The sequence below is a fragment of the Heterodontus francisci genome, chromosome 4 (genome assembly GCF_036365525.1).
Source record: "Heterodontus francisci isolate sHetFra1 chromosome 4, sHetFra1.hap1, whole genome shotgun sequence".
Taxonomy (NCBI): domain Eukaryota; kingdom Metazoa; phylum Chordata; class Chondrichthyes; order Heterodontiformes; family Heterodontidae; genus Heterodontus; species Heterodontus francisci.
Window position 1 is genome coordinate 164,814,316 of NC_090374.1, and position 14,982 is coordinate 164,829,297.

The following is a 14,982-nucleotide window of genomic DNA, read 5'->3' on the forward strand; positions in this document are numbered from 1 at the left end:
TGTCTAAGTGTTTAAGTCTAGTTGAAATCCACATTATTTAATTTCTAAGGAAAGGCTGAGTTAGCAGGAAGCAGTGAGCACAAATGTTGGTCAATATCTCTAAAGCTAGCAGTATAGTGAAGGTTGCACTTAATAGTGCACTTCCTAACTACACAATAGCGTTTTAAGATTATAACTCAGTTTCCCATATTCAGTTGATGGGTAAGTTAACTGCAGCTTTAGAAAATAATGCCAACCATTGTTAGGTTGGGGTAAGTTAAAATGATTATTTCTAAGACTTGTGTTGTCAGTGCTTTGCTGAAGTAAATATGTGTATGCTTTTCAGAAGCGAGTTCTTGTTTTTCAGAAACTGCCTTTGTGTTAAGAGGTAAAGTTAACATGCCATAGAATGTTGGTGTCTTGAACATGTCCTGGTATGGGCTCCTTCTTTCCTCCCAGGAAGACGAAGTTCTGCTTTTAATTTTTTAATTCCTAAGCCATAGGAAAACAACTCTCAACATTATAACCCCTTACTATGGCCGGTTTCCTTCAGAGGCCAGCAGCTCTCAGCGGGCAGGAGTTCTGTCGCCAGGGTCCTTAATCCCGGGGAAGGCCCTCTGGTGCCCAGTTAAGTGCCTGATTGTTATGTGTTGTGGCGGGTCTTCCCGAAAAGAGGCGACGCGGGGCTCTTGCTAGGTCTTCAGCCTAAATCAAATAGTGCCCTTTGTGTCCTCCTCACAACTTTCTTCCCTACCTATCTTCAATAGTAACTTTCCAAAGGAGAATTTGTTACAGCTCTACCAAAGAGCAGGCACAGACGCAATGTACTAAATCGCGTCCTCCTGTGCATTTTTGGGAGATAAGATTCAGGCCTATGATTCTATAAATACAGAGTAATTCATTAAAAACATAACTTACTCCAATGACATTACTGCTTATGAAACATGTATTTCCCATCATTAATATACATTACTTATGCGGTTTCTTCTTTTGCCATGCTTGTCATGAAAAGTTAAATTTGCTTATTAATTTGCATAAATATAAAAGAATTAATTTACAAATCCTCTTTTTACTACACCTGACCTTTTACCATATAAACTGGAAGGGATATAATAGGTATTCTCCCCTACTGTTGTACACAGGGTCATGAGCTCTCTGTAAGGCATTCGGGAAGTTATCTGCTGAAATATTTTCCATACTAGAAATGTCAGTTACGCTAGAGTTTTAGTTCAAAATCCCTCAAATGCAGTTCCTTGTATTTGGAAGCAATGCAATGTTTCTTTAAGTGGAATGATGTCTTAGTGGGCTGCCTCCTGATCACATTGGCCTGCATTCAATATCACTCCAATGTGTAATAGGCTCCATTACTCTCACCATGTGGAGATTAAAATTTAACTGCACTGGTACAGATCCAAATGATGCTACACATTGAAACACTTGACAACAAAAAGCACCCGTGCTGTAATGTTTTGTATTGAAAGACATTCCACCCTCTGCTTCCTTGACAGATTCCTCCTCTGCTGTGCGCACATCCAAAAACAAAAGCAGCCATCATAATAGGTGCCTGCCATTTCTGCCTTCTGAATCAATCCACTTATACATTTATTACAACGGTATTCACTTCAAAGAGAAAAAGTACAGAGCCAATTCTGTGCAAACACATCAAAAAGAAAAGAAAAAGTGAAAATGAAAAGGAAATGAAAGGAGGACAGCTAATCACATGGCCTTATTAATATCAATTAACAAATTCCACTCTTGCTGACATTTGCTCAGCAGGAGGGGTTTGACAAGCCACTTTGCTGTAAAGAGCACAGAGCCAGCCTAATTCCACATTGTCACTATAGCTACTAGGCTCATCAAAACTTAAATCTTCCTCATTATGCCACAGACCCAGCTAACAAATTTCCCTCAAGTATGAACTGAATGCTGTTTACAACATTCGAGTGGCTCCCTGTTAAGCCAGACCTTGTTCTGAAAATTTAATGTTACCTCTTGTCGCTGAATTTACAGAGACTAATCGCCTAAATGGATATGTAGAGGGTTATCAACTGGAAAAGAGGTGAAGTGACAAGGGAGTGAGCAGAAATAATAGATGTGCAGTGAAGTCATGCACTGACCATGAAAAATGGAAAAGCTTCAATGTCCAGGACAGAATTGTCTAATCGGCACAAAGACTATGTTGAGCAGCAGGTCCAGTTGCAGAGAAAAGGGATTAAAAAAATGTTGAACAATCGCATGTTGCAATTGCTCATTCATAATACTGCTGAAATAAAAACTCTGGATAATCAAATGCAGGCTTTTCATGTTTTAACAATGCAGCATTTTGTTGTGTCATAGCAAGACACCGTAACATGAAGTGAAATTACTGACATTTCGGTCAACTGACAGCACAAATAATTATACAGTGGCATCCAGCTGAGATTCATTGCTAATCTGAAACAAGACAAAAAGAACTTCTGTGAATACAAGTCTGTCTGATGTGGAATTTTATTTCAAATAAATTTACAAAAGCACAATACTGTGGATGCTGGAAATCTGAAACAAAAACAGAAAATGCTGGAAATATTCCGATGAAAGGTCACAGAGACCTGAAACATTAACTCTGTTGCTGCCTGACCCACCGAGTATTTCCAGCATTTTCTGTTTTTGTATTAGGCCAATCCTTTAGGTTGGAGTATTAACAATATAAACATGCATCTTTAAAAAACCTTGGAATGTCTAAAGAAATCAATTCAGTAAATTCTGTCATGATACATAACAAGTAGTTTTGCTAATTGAAACCATTTCAATCCCCTAATGTTCAGATTTCAAGGGTTTGTAAGACCACAAATCACTGCTGGAACATACGGAGATGGATTACCTAGGATCAAGAAAGGTAAAGGATTTCAAATATGCCTTTTGCATTCAAATGTTAATTAAATGTTTGTTCCCCTTTTTAAAACAGCAAGCTGAGAAAAAATATTTTTGTATTTAGTACTGTATAACGCAAAGCAATATACACTGGCATTTAGAGTTAGCAACATGGGCCATTTCCGTCATCACCACATAAGTGGACCATACTTTATTTATGACGTTAAAGCATTCATAAAGACTACTTAAAGGGCAGTAAAAAAAAAAATGCCCTTAACAGACAATTAAGTTGAATTTTTCCTGTAAACGTTTACATATGATGTAATTGAATATCAGTGTCACATCAAATTTATGTTGAAGTACAGATTACTGAAGTTGTAAAAGTCTTCAAAATGTTTTTTTATTCAGTGCACGAACCATGCCCTCTCTTTTCAGTTGTTGAGCAGTAAGCTCAGGTTTAGTGCCAGAAGGGTTTCTGAAGTTCTCTGCATGTCTTGATGGCTATCCACTTTTTGGAGAATTGGACATTCTGGCTATCTCAACCCAAGGAAATGGCAGTAACTGTCACCCTGCTTTATTTTTAATTTTCCTTCTATATATTGGTTTTAAAAAAGATACAGTGGTTCCCTCACTTCAAAATCACAATAAGTACCTCGGCATTGAAGAATTATTAAGAGACGGGCAGTGTGACAGTATTTAGCAACAACATACTGAGACACAGAATAGTATAAAGTGTGTTTGTGGATGCAAAGCCTCAAAGAACATTGGCTAAATCCCAGCCATGCTGCGGGACAAGTGTCCGGTGGTTAGGTCACCACAGATCACTCACTTGTTTTCAAGCAGCTGGTTGTAGAGTTGCACTGGCAGAGGCCTGGGAACAGGTCATCGTCTCGCTCAGTCAGAAACCAAAATCCAAATGCTTAAAGACTAATTATGGCTCCCATCTCCTTCTGATGGAGTTGTTTTTGTTTGTTAAACATTTGTGTGAAATACTATTTTCTATCCTGGATGTGCATAGGGCAGTCAGTGAACAATTCCCTGTAGACATTAGCTTGGCCCTGATGATGGAATTCATGGCTATGCTCTAAGGCAAAAACCGCAAGTCCTCAGGTACTAAAAGTACACTGAGCCAACTGAAACAAGGCCCCATAAACGTCACCCTGCATCACTCTTTGCCTATTGTATAAGCAATGACTAAACAGCTTAAAGGGTTAGTGAGATTCTTATGAGCCCCAAAGCATTTCTCCTGCCAATCCACCTTTAAAATAAAACAAAGTAATAAGGTTTCAAAACGCGTGGATTTAGGTCAGTTTAACCAAATAGAAATTAAACAATGATCTATAATACTGGTTATTTTATTTCAGTAATCTGTTCTCAAAAGATACATGAAACTCCAGAAGAGAGAGGGGGAAGGCAGAAGAGATATAATCTGAGACAAAGAAAAGAGTGGGAAGCAGACCCAGGGAGCCAGCGGGAGGCAGAGAGAGAGAGAGAGAGAGGGGCAGAGAGAGACAGGGGCAAAGACAGTGCAGGTGAAGGGCAGAAGCCACGCGGGCGATGGCAGAGACAGGAAAGCGAGTGAGGGGCAGAGGTGGGGGATGCACGTGAGGAGCAGAGGCAGGGAATGCACGTGAAGGGCCGAGGCGGGGAACGCGGGGGAGGGGCCGAGGGTCCAGTTTTAATTCGGTGTAAGCAAGTGGATTTTGAATGAGTTGAAATCTTGCCCAGAGAGTAAGCACGCAAGGCAGAGTGAGACAGAATGACGTTAAATCCAATTAGAAACAGTAAGGTTAGCCAATACTGTAAAAACAGAGTTCACCTGATTAAAACAGGGTTACAAGCATGGATTTGAGGACTAGTATTCAATATGAAGCAGTCTAAATTAGTCAAAGGTTTTGATAGAAAACTATATTCAGTTCAGCCAAATCTGTGCCTGTTCCTTTAAGAATAAAAGAATTAATTATCCATGGCCAATTCAACATTAGTCTTCTATGCATGTGCAGTGCACAAGTTGCATCAACGTTCACCAAGCTCAGGCCAGTGTGTGTATTTTACCCAATTTGGAAGGCAACCAACTACATTTTGCTGAGGCTCCTGGGCTGGATTTTATGCTCTGTTAGAAGGTTTTTTTTTTGCGGAGTGGTAAGTGCCCGAGAATTGGCGCAGAGTTGTCCACCACAGAACACGACGCTACAATGCTGGTTTCTGATTTCCTCGAAGGCAGCGACATTCCATGGCAGTACCTCTGCCGCAACACAACTGCAATTTAAATCTGTTACATATTGTTTTGCATGAATTTGTATCTAATTTGCTGCAATCCTACCAGGCACTCATAATCTTATGCACGATGTGCGGCACTCACGTGCCTTCACTTTCCGAAGTGAGTCTCATCGGTACCTGCAAAGATTAGGTTAAGTTATCCGTTGTTATTGTGGATTCAATTTTTTTTTTTTACACAGCAGACATCGCCGCAGAGCTCAATTTGCAGATGTGAGGGAAGGAGGGAACTCTGCAAGTGGATATTGTTGCGGGGGGGGGGGGGGGAGAGGTGGGGGTTGGGGAGGAAGGGAGAGCAGGACTCTGCAATCCAACATCAGGAGGCACCGTTGACGGCATTGCCAATGTTGTCCCCACCACATGATTGGGGGGAGATGGCCGCCATCATTATGCAAAATGGATTCCCGCCGCATAATCACAGTGACACGGCCACTAACCTCAGAGACGGGACCGCCGCCCTTTTACGCACCCACCGTCACCCTCAGCGACAGGATAATAAAAATCCAGCCCCTAATCTCAATTGTGCTGCTCCGTGGAGGTATGCATAGGTAAGTCATCTGATCATTATCTCTGCATGGCCCAGTTCAACAAGATATTGGTATGGTTCTTAATGAATACTTTGCGTCTGTCTTCACAAAAGAGGGGGACGATGCAGATACTGTAGTTAAGGAGGGGCAGTGTAAAGTATTGGATGTGATAAACATAGAGAGAGAGGAAGTATTAATGGGATTGACATCCTTGAAAGTTGATAAATCACCAGGGCCAGATGAAATGTACCCTGGGCTGTTAAAAGAAGCAAGAGAGGAAATATCAGAAGGTCTGACCATCACTTTTCCGTTTTCACTGGATATAGTTGTGGTGCCAGAGGATTGGAGAACTGCTAATGTTGTACCTCTGCTTAAAAAGGGAGCAAGGGATAGACCGAATAATTACAGGTCGGTCTAACCTCAGTAGTGGGCAAAGTATTGGAATCTATTCTGAGAGACAAGATAAACTATCACTTAGAAAGGCAAATGTTAATCAAGGATAGTCAGCATGGATTTATTTATTTATTTATTTAGAGATACAGCACTGAAACAGGCCCTTCAGCCCACCGGGTCTGTGCCGACCAAGAACCACCCATTTATACTAACCCTATAGTAATCCCATATTCCCTACCACCTACCTACACTCGGGGCAATTTACAATGGCCAATTTACCTATCACCTGCAAGTCTTTGGCGGTGGGAGGAAACCAGAGCACTGGACGAAAACCCACGCAGTCACAGGGAGAACTTGCAAACTCTGCACAGGCAGTACCCAGAATTGAACCCAGGTCCCTGGAGCTGTGATGCTGCGGTGCTAACCACTGCGCCACTGTGCAGGGAAGATCTTGTTTGACCAACTTGATTGAATTTTTTGAAGCAACAAGGAAGGTAGATGAGGAGAGTGCAGTTGATGTGGTCTACATGGATTTTAGCAAGGCTTTTGATAAGGTCCCACATGGCAGACTGGTTAAAAAAATGAAATTACATGGGATCCAGGGAAATGCAGCAAGGTGGATACAAAATTGGCTCAGTCGCAGGAAACAAAGGATAATTGTTGAAGGCTGTTTTAACAACTGGAGGGCTGTTTCCAGTGGTGTTCCGCAGGACTCAGTACTGGATCCCCTGCTTTTTGTGGTGTATTTTAACAATTTGGATGTAAATGTAGGAGCATGATCAAGAAGTTTGCAGGCGACACAAAGATTGGCCGTGTGGTAGATAGTGAGGAGGATAGCTGTCTGCTACAGGAAGATATTGATGGTCTGGTTAGATGGGCAGAAAATCGGCAATTCATCTTGGAGAAGTGTGAGGTGATGCATTTGGGGAGGTTAAACAAGGCAAAGGAATACATAATTGATGAGAAAATACTGAGAAGTGTAGAGGAAGTAAGGGACCTTGGAGTGAATGTCCACAGATCCCTGAAGGTAGGACAGGTCGATAAGGTGGTTAAGAAGGCATAGTGAATCCTTTCCTTTATTAACCAAGGTATAGACTACAAGAGCATGGAGGTTATGCTGGAACTGTATAACTCATTGGTTAGGTCACAACTTGAGTACTGCGTGTAGTTCTGGTAACCTCATTACAGAAAGGATTTAATTGCACTAGAGATGGTACAGAGGAGATTTAATAGGATGTTGCCAGGACTGGAAAAATGCAGCCGTGAGGAAAGATTGGATAGGCTAGGGTTGTTCTCCTTGGAACAGAGAAGGCTGAGGGGAAATCTGATTGAAATGTACAAAATTTTGAAGGGCCTGGATAAAGCGGAGGTGAAGGGTCTATTCACCTTAGCAGAGAGGTAAGTGACAAGCGGACATGGATTTAAAGTGACTGGTAGAAAAATTAGAAGGGAGATGAGGAAAAACTTTTGGTGGTGATGGTCTGGAACTCACCGCCTGAAAGGGTAGTTGAGGCAGAAACCCTGAACTCATTCAAAAGGAGTCTGGATATGCACCTCAAGTGCCATAAGCTGCAGGGCTATGGACCAAATGCTGGGAGGTGAGATTAGAATAGGTGGATCATTTTTCAGCCAGCACAGACATGATGGGCCAAGTGGCCTCTTTCTGTGCCTTAAACTTTCTATAACTCTCTCGACTACAAGAGCTGCATGACTTTCCAAGAAAAAGGAGGGTGTGGGAGAAAGGCAGGGGGAAAAAAGGAAACCATGAAAAAAGGGTGCAAATTCAGTACCTCCTTAGCAGCAGTGAATGTGTCTTATGCCCACTGTAGGTCAAAGTCAGACCTTTCCTTGCTGTCAGCCTGTTTTTTTTTAAACTGAGGAATCCGTCCAAATCCTCAGTATTCAAAGCCCAAATCCTCCTAAAATGTCCCTTCTTAAAGTTGTTCCATTGGGCTCCCTGCAAGGCAGTAATTGTCGGAATACATGCCTTACATATAATTTTAAGATTTAAAAATAATAGATTATCATTTCATTTCCAGATTAAGCAAATATCTGATATTATCGGATATGCAGCTATGAGGTATATAATATAAGCGATATAATATTATTGGATATTTGCCTAAAGATTAAATTACCAGTCAACGAAAAACACATGTAGGAAATAAATAAGGAAAAGGAAATTACAAGATATTCTCTGGTGTGATGCTGCCCTGTCATTATATTCTGTCGCTCCAATTATCTGGGTACAGGTTTCTTTTCCCCCTTCTTTTGCTTGCAGTGAACCATGCTTTGACCTCAGATATAACTGGTTAGTCCAGTCAGCTATGGAGAGCATCATTCAGCCCCAAGCTCAGACAACTGTAATGTGCTGTTCCTACAATACTAAATTCTAATGTGTTTCATAAATTTGTGATTAAATAAATAGGACACCCAGTTTTGTACAAAGTTGAGTCTGACAGGCATGCTGTGCTGGTGCAATGTTTTAGTCACAGTTTGAGAGCAGTGTATGAATAAATGTGCTATCTGTAGTCTCAAACTTTGTGCTCTAGAAAAATAAAACAAAAATTGTACTAAGAATCACCTGAATTGCAGAAACCAGCCACATACATAATTTACAGACATTATGAGTTGTCTGCAAACTTACCTTTGTGACATTATCTTATAGGCATCTGGCAGGAAGCACCGAATATTCTCCATCTGGGCTAGGTCAGCATCACAGATTTTGTCATCAGTCCTTCCATAATTGGCACTTTCAATCATGATGACATCAGTTCCAGGGCAGCGCAGTTCAATTGGATAACTTTCACAGGACAGTTCCCTCCTAACCACAGCCATTGGAACTGGAGCTCGGCTAAAGGCTGCAAAATGAACCAGATAAAAATGTGAATTTGGGTGTGCTTATAATGCTTCAACTTTTTAAAGAGCAAACAGCAATCTCTTGCTTATCACAAACCATCATATCCTCCCTGTCAGAGTCTTATTTTGCTCTGTTTGATCAATATGACTACGTCAGTGCTACTCTGAATGTTCCTCTTTCATTCCTCCCATGGTACAAATACCTGGTCCTACAGGCTCTTCCTCGTCCCTGAACCCTGAATGTGTTTAAATCCTGACTCATCCCAGCACCTCTTATTCGAATTCATTTGTTCTCTCAAAATTGCAGAAAACATATTCTGCCTCAGTTTTCACTTTCTCATCGTCCCCAGACTTTAAAACACAAGCTTGGAGTTACCTAATCATTACCTGTCAGCTTGGAACATCTCTTTGCAACATTAATAGTAACCTGACTGTAATCCTTGGCATTTGCCCAAGGAACTGAGACAAAAAACATGTCACATAAGAACTTAAGAAATAGAAGCAGAAGGCAGCCATACGACCCCTCAAGCCTGTTCCACCATCTAATAAGGTCTTGGCTGATCTCAAACTCAATTCCACTTTCACACTCGAGTGATCAGAAATCTATCAATCTCAGCCTAGAGTATACCCAACCACTGAACATCCACATTCCTCTGGGATAGAGCATTCCAGAAATTCACTAGGCTGCGTGAAGAAATTTTTCCCCATGTCAGTCTGAAATGGTCGTCCCTTTACCCTGAGACTGTGCCCCCTAGTTCTACACTCTCCAGCCAAAAGAAACAACCTCTCAGCATTTACCCTGTAAAACACTGTTAGAATCTTATATGTTTCAATACTCCAGAGAGGATACACCCATTCGACTCAATCTCTTCTCATCAGATGGTCGCCTCATCCCAGAAATCAATCCAGTGAACCTTTGTTGCACCCCCCCTAAGCCAAGTATATATTTCCTTAGGTTTGGAAACCAAAAATGTACACAGTGTTCCAGGTGTGTTCTCACCAAAGACCTGTACAACTGCAGCAAGACTTCCTTACTGTTGTACTCCAACCCCCTTGCAGTGACGGCCAACATACCATTTGCTGTGCCTGCTTGTTAACTTTGTGTTTCTTGTACAAAGCCACCAAAATTCCACTGACCAACATTTAATTGTTTCTCACCATTTAAAAAAGGTTCTGTTTTTCTATTCTTCCTACCAAAGTGAATAATCTCACTTCTCCCACATAATACTCCATCTTCCACCTTCTTTCCCACGCACTGAACCGGTCTATATCCCTTTGCAGAGGGAGAAATTTGTTTGTGTAGCACGGCTTCCAACGGCGCTAAGTAGGCTTATGTCAATTCACTGGGGTAGGCAGTGCCATGTGCCATTACCTGCATGGCGGTCTTGAAGGATATCAATGATGAATGCCTAGAGGGCCGCTCAGGTAGCGGCCCACAGTGCTGCCTGCCCCGGTGAAGCAAAGTGAATCTTCATAGTGCCACTTGAAAACAAGTTTCTTCTCCTTTGTGCCCTCCTCACAGCTTACTTTCCCAGCTTTGTATCATCAGCAAACATTGGTACATCACACTCGGCCCTTCATCTAAGTCATTAATATAGATTATGAATAGCTGAGGCAATCTGCTAGTAACAGCCTGCCAATCTGAAAGTGATCCATTTATTCTTACTCTCGGTTTTCTGTCCTTCAACCAACCCTCTATTCGTGCTAATATATTATCCTCAGCTTCCTTAATAATGGATTCTAGCATTTCCCGACAGCTGACATCAAGCTAACTAGCCATTTTCCCTCTCTCTCTTTTCTTGAATAAGGGTGTTACCTTTCATATCCAATTGGACCATTCCAGAATCTAGGGAAATTTGGAAGATCAAAATGAGTACAACCATTTTTTATTGCAGCCACCTCTTTTAGAACCCAAGGATATAAGTCGTCAGGTCCAGGAAATTTATCAGCTTTCGTCCTATTAATTTCTCCAGTACTACTTGTTTTCTAATATTAGCTATTTTAAGTAGCTGAATCTCATTGGAACCTTGGTTCCTCAATATTTCTAGTATGTTTTTTGTGCCTTCTACTGTGAAGACAGACAGAAAGGGCCGGATTTTCAAAATGGGGTCATGAGCCCACTGCCTCAATAATTTCAGGGCCCTGATCCCGCGATGCTATTTTGAGCGAGCGGCAAAAGCAGACAGCAGCCATGATGGGGCTGCCACTGCCTTTCCAAAGAGAGCAGGAAGCTCCTTAGAGGGCCAGCAGCATAAAAGAATAAGACGGTGATCAAACATCCAAAACTGAGGTAATGTGCACAATCCGGTGCAAGATCCCAGAGGGCCCCATCATTTTCAACCTCAAAAAAAACTTCCCTTTGCCTGCTGTGAACCCAACAGCTGTGCACTAATGTGCACCAGACTGTTCAGGTTTTCTGGAATACCATTTAAAAAATGCAGTCTCGACCTCCCCAGCCCCTGAAGTTCCTCTAGGAGCTTAATGGGCCGTTAATTGGAGGTGAGCCCTCACTTTAAAAATTGGAATCTGTCCCGCAGGCGTTGGGATTCAGACATCCTCCAGGACCACCATTTTTACATTGTATCCATACCGATCCTGATCCTGCCAGCATTTGAAAATCTAGCCCAAAGTACCTGTTTAAAATCTCTGCCATTTCCTTCTTCGCCCAATATAATTTCCCCAGCCTCAGCCTCTAAGGGACCCATGCTTATTTAACCCATCTTACATACTTAGGAAAACAAATTGTAAGAGCTTCTACAATTCCCATTCATTTACTTTTCTATTCTATTTTCTCTCGCATCCTTTGTTGACATCTAAAACTCTCCCAATTCTCAGGCTTACTGTTCTTCTTGGCAATGTTATAAGCTTCTTCTTTTATCTAATACTAGCCTTAACCTTGTTAGTTCGTCACAGATGTATCTATTGCCCTGTGGAGCTTTTATTACTCAATGGAATGTAGATTTGTTGAGAATTATGAAATATTTCTTTTTTTTTATTCATGGGATGTGGGCGTTAGTGGCTAGGTCAGCATTTATTGTCATTCCTAACTGCCCTTCAGAAGGTGGTGGTGAGCTGCCTTCTTGAAACCTGCAGTCCTTGGGGTACAGGTACACCTACAGTGCTGTTGTGAGTTCCAGGATTTTGACCCAGCAACAGTGAAGGAACGGCAATATAGCTCCAAGTCAGGATGGTGTGTGGCTTGCAGGAGGATCTGCAGGTGGTGGTGTTCCCATGCATCTGCCACTCTTGTCCTTCTAGGTGATAGTGGTCGCAAGTTTGGAAGGTGCTGTCTAAGGAGCTTTGGTGAGTTGCTGCGGTGCATCTTGTAGATGGTACACACTGCTGCCACTGTGTGCCGGTGGTGGTGGGAGTGGATGTTGAAGGCGGTGGATGGGGTGCCAATCAAGCAAGCTGCTTTGTCCTGGGTGGTGTCAAGCTTCTTAAGTGTTGTCGGAGCTGCACCCATCCAGGCAAGTGGAGAGTATTCCATCACACTCCTGACTTGTGCCTTGTAGATGTGGACAGGCTTTGGGGAGACAGGAGGTGAGTTACTCGCTGCAGAATTCCCAGCCTCAGACCTGCTCTTGTAGCCACAGTATTTGTATGGTTGGTCCGGTTCAATTTCTGGTCAAAGGTAACCCCCAGGATGTTGATAGTGGGGGATTCAGCGATGGTGATGCCATCGAACATCAAGGGGAGATGGTTAGATTCTCTCTTGTTCGAGAATGTCATTGCCTGGCACTTGTGTGGCGCAAATGTTACTTGCCACTTATCAGCCCAATGTTCACCATTGCTCATCTATCCTCTTTGATCTAATTTCACAAACTACCTTCACTAACTCAAACCTATTTAATTGGCTTCAAGTTTAATACTTTATCTGCAAACTTATGTAACACTCTCAAACTCAATGTGAAACTCTATCATATTATGATTATTCTTTCCCGGAGGGAAAGTAATCTCGTATGAGATTACTAATTAATCCTGTCTCACTACACAAAACAAGATCTAAAACAGCCTCTTCCATAGAGCATTCCATTAACTCCAATCCTCCAAACTACTTTGGACGATTTAAATTGTCCAGTCTACATCAAGATTAAAGTCACACGCAATTATTGCATTGTCTTTGTTATAAGCACTTCATTTCTTGACCAACAGTCTGGCTACTTCAGGGGCCTATAAATTATGCCCACCCCCATTTTCTGCTCCCTGTTATTTCTTATCTCCACCTATGTACTTCATTGGCTGTAAAGTGCTGTGGACATCAGGTGGTCCTGAAAAACACTACATAAATGAAAGTCTTTCTTTTTCACCCATACAGATTCTATTTCATGCTCTTCCTCACCATCATTCCATGTCATCCTTTATTATCAGGGCTACCCTCCCCCACCCCACCAACCCCCTTTTCCGTTTCCTGTCTTTTTGAAATGTCAAGAACCCTGAAATATTTAGTTCCCAACCTTGCAATTGCATCTCTGTAATGGCTATTTGATCAAAGCCATTTGTCTTTATTTGTGTGATTAACTCTTCTATCTTGACACAATTTTTTTTCCAAAAATATACTTTACTCACAAAAATTTGCAAAAAATACATTACAACAGTTCAAATTTGACATTTCAGAAAGTGCAATAGAGATCAGATTCCTTTGATACAGAACAGGAGGCACATCACAACTCTTGCCATTCCATTTTATATGCAATGTACATTTGCATTACATAGCAAAAACCTTTTTAGGTGCATACAGCCTGATGGGTTTTACTAGGGTTCCAGCCGTATGCTATGGCCGGAGCACCTTAAACAGTGGCCTTTCTTGTCACAAGTGCTTCGTGTACTCAGATGAAGCATCTTTAATTTTAACTTTTACCATTTTTTTCTGTTGCTTTAAGTTAGTGCATGCTCATTATAATGAAATAGGAGAGCAAATAATTAACAAGTTCATTGATAAGCATAACCTCCTAAGCAAGAAACAGGTGATTTTGAGTCCAATGCTCATTTTACACCCAGCTTCATTTTATTCTCCACTGACTTCAATGAAGACTAAATTCACATGGAGTGTAAAACAGGTGTTTGAGTCAAACTCACCCATTCCTGGCCAGGAGGTTAGATTTAAATGATCCCCTATGTGTTCTGCATTCCTACATAACTTGAGCCTTCAGCACCCAAAACTGAAATCTAAAGGCACTTCACACAAAAGCAAATAACATAATTCCCATTATAAAATCATTAAAAGGCAGAGTTGTTTCTGAAATACAAATTTAACACGCAACATGCAACTCACTTTTTGAGGACCCATCAACGAGGCAAGCAGAGGGTCTACGATTTTGCAGTTTCACAATCTATTTTTATAGCTAGTTTAAAAATCAATTGGATTTATCAATTTAAATGCCAGCAAATGAAGAACAAACTCTCATCAAGCTGCAGCCTGTTTATGGAGGGGAATGCTCCAATCTTTTAGTCACAATTTTAACAGCATAATTTCCATAACACAATGCAGTAAAGTGTTCCTGCTAACTGACGACAGCCCTGTTATTAACTGCATCATATTGTTCTTGACTCTAGATTTAAATACTCACAGCATTACTATTTTTCAATGAGATAATGCTGGAGATGCTGAAACAAGAGAATACTTGGGAAATGGATTTACACCATAGATGTATTAATCAGTGTTGCAGCAATAATAATACTAAAAGATACAAATAGCAAATACCACACCAACTATTAGAAGGCCAAATTGCCTCAGTGCAAAGTTGTTTCTTTTGGTAAAGCCAGCTTTACAGGCACTTCATTATACCTCAGTGACTGAGCCACAGCTGAAGGCATACTTTGTCATTGCAACAGTTTCAATTTAAATTTGCATCCCTTAAATCTACTTTTATCCTGTCCAGACAATAATCAACACTGCACAAACAACAGACATCCCCACTCTGACCTTATAATGGAGCAAAGGTCATTTATGAAGAAGCTGAAGATGGTTGGGCCTAGGACACTACTCTGAGGAACTCCTGCAGTGATGCCCTGGGGATCTGATGATTGGCCTCCAACAGCCATCATCCTTTGTGCTGGGTATATAGATATGACTCTAACCAGTGGAGAGATCCACCCC

General features: G+C 41.5%; 1 protein-coding gene across 8 annotated transcripts in view; it reads right to left on the reverse strand.

Annotated features, from left to right (window-relative positions):
• adgrl3.1 (adhesion G protein-coupled receptor L3.1) overlaps nucleotides 1-14,982 on the reverse strand; it is a 713,955-nt gene that overhangs the window by 378,010 nt on the left and 320,963 nt on the right. For all 8 annotated transcript variants that reach the window (XM_068030477.1, XM_068030472.1, XM_068030479.1 and 5 more), the window contains one exon: nucleotides 8,671-8,884. In XM_068030477.1, the coding sequence (XP_067886578.1) occupies nucleotides 8,671-8,884 (214 nt within the window). The remainder of the gene's footprint in view (nucleotides 1-8,670; nucleotides 8,885-14,982) is intronic.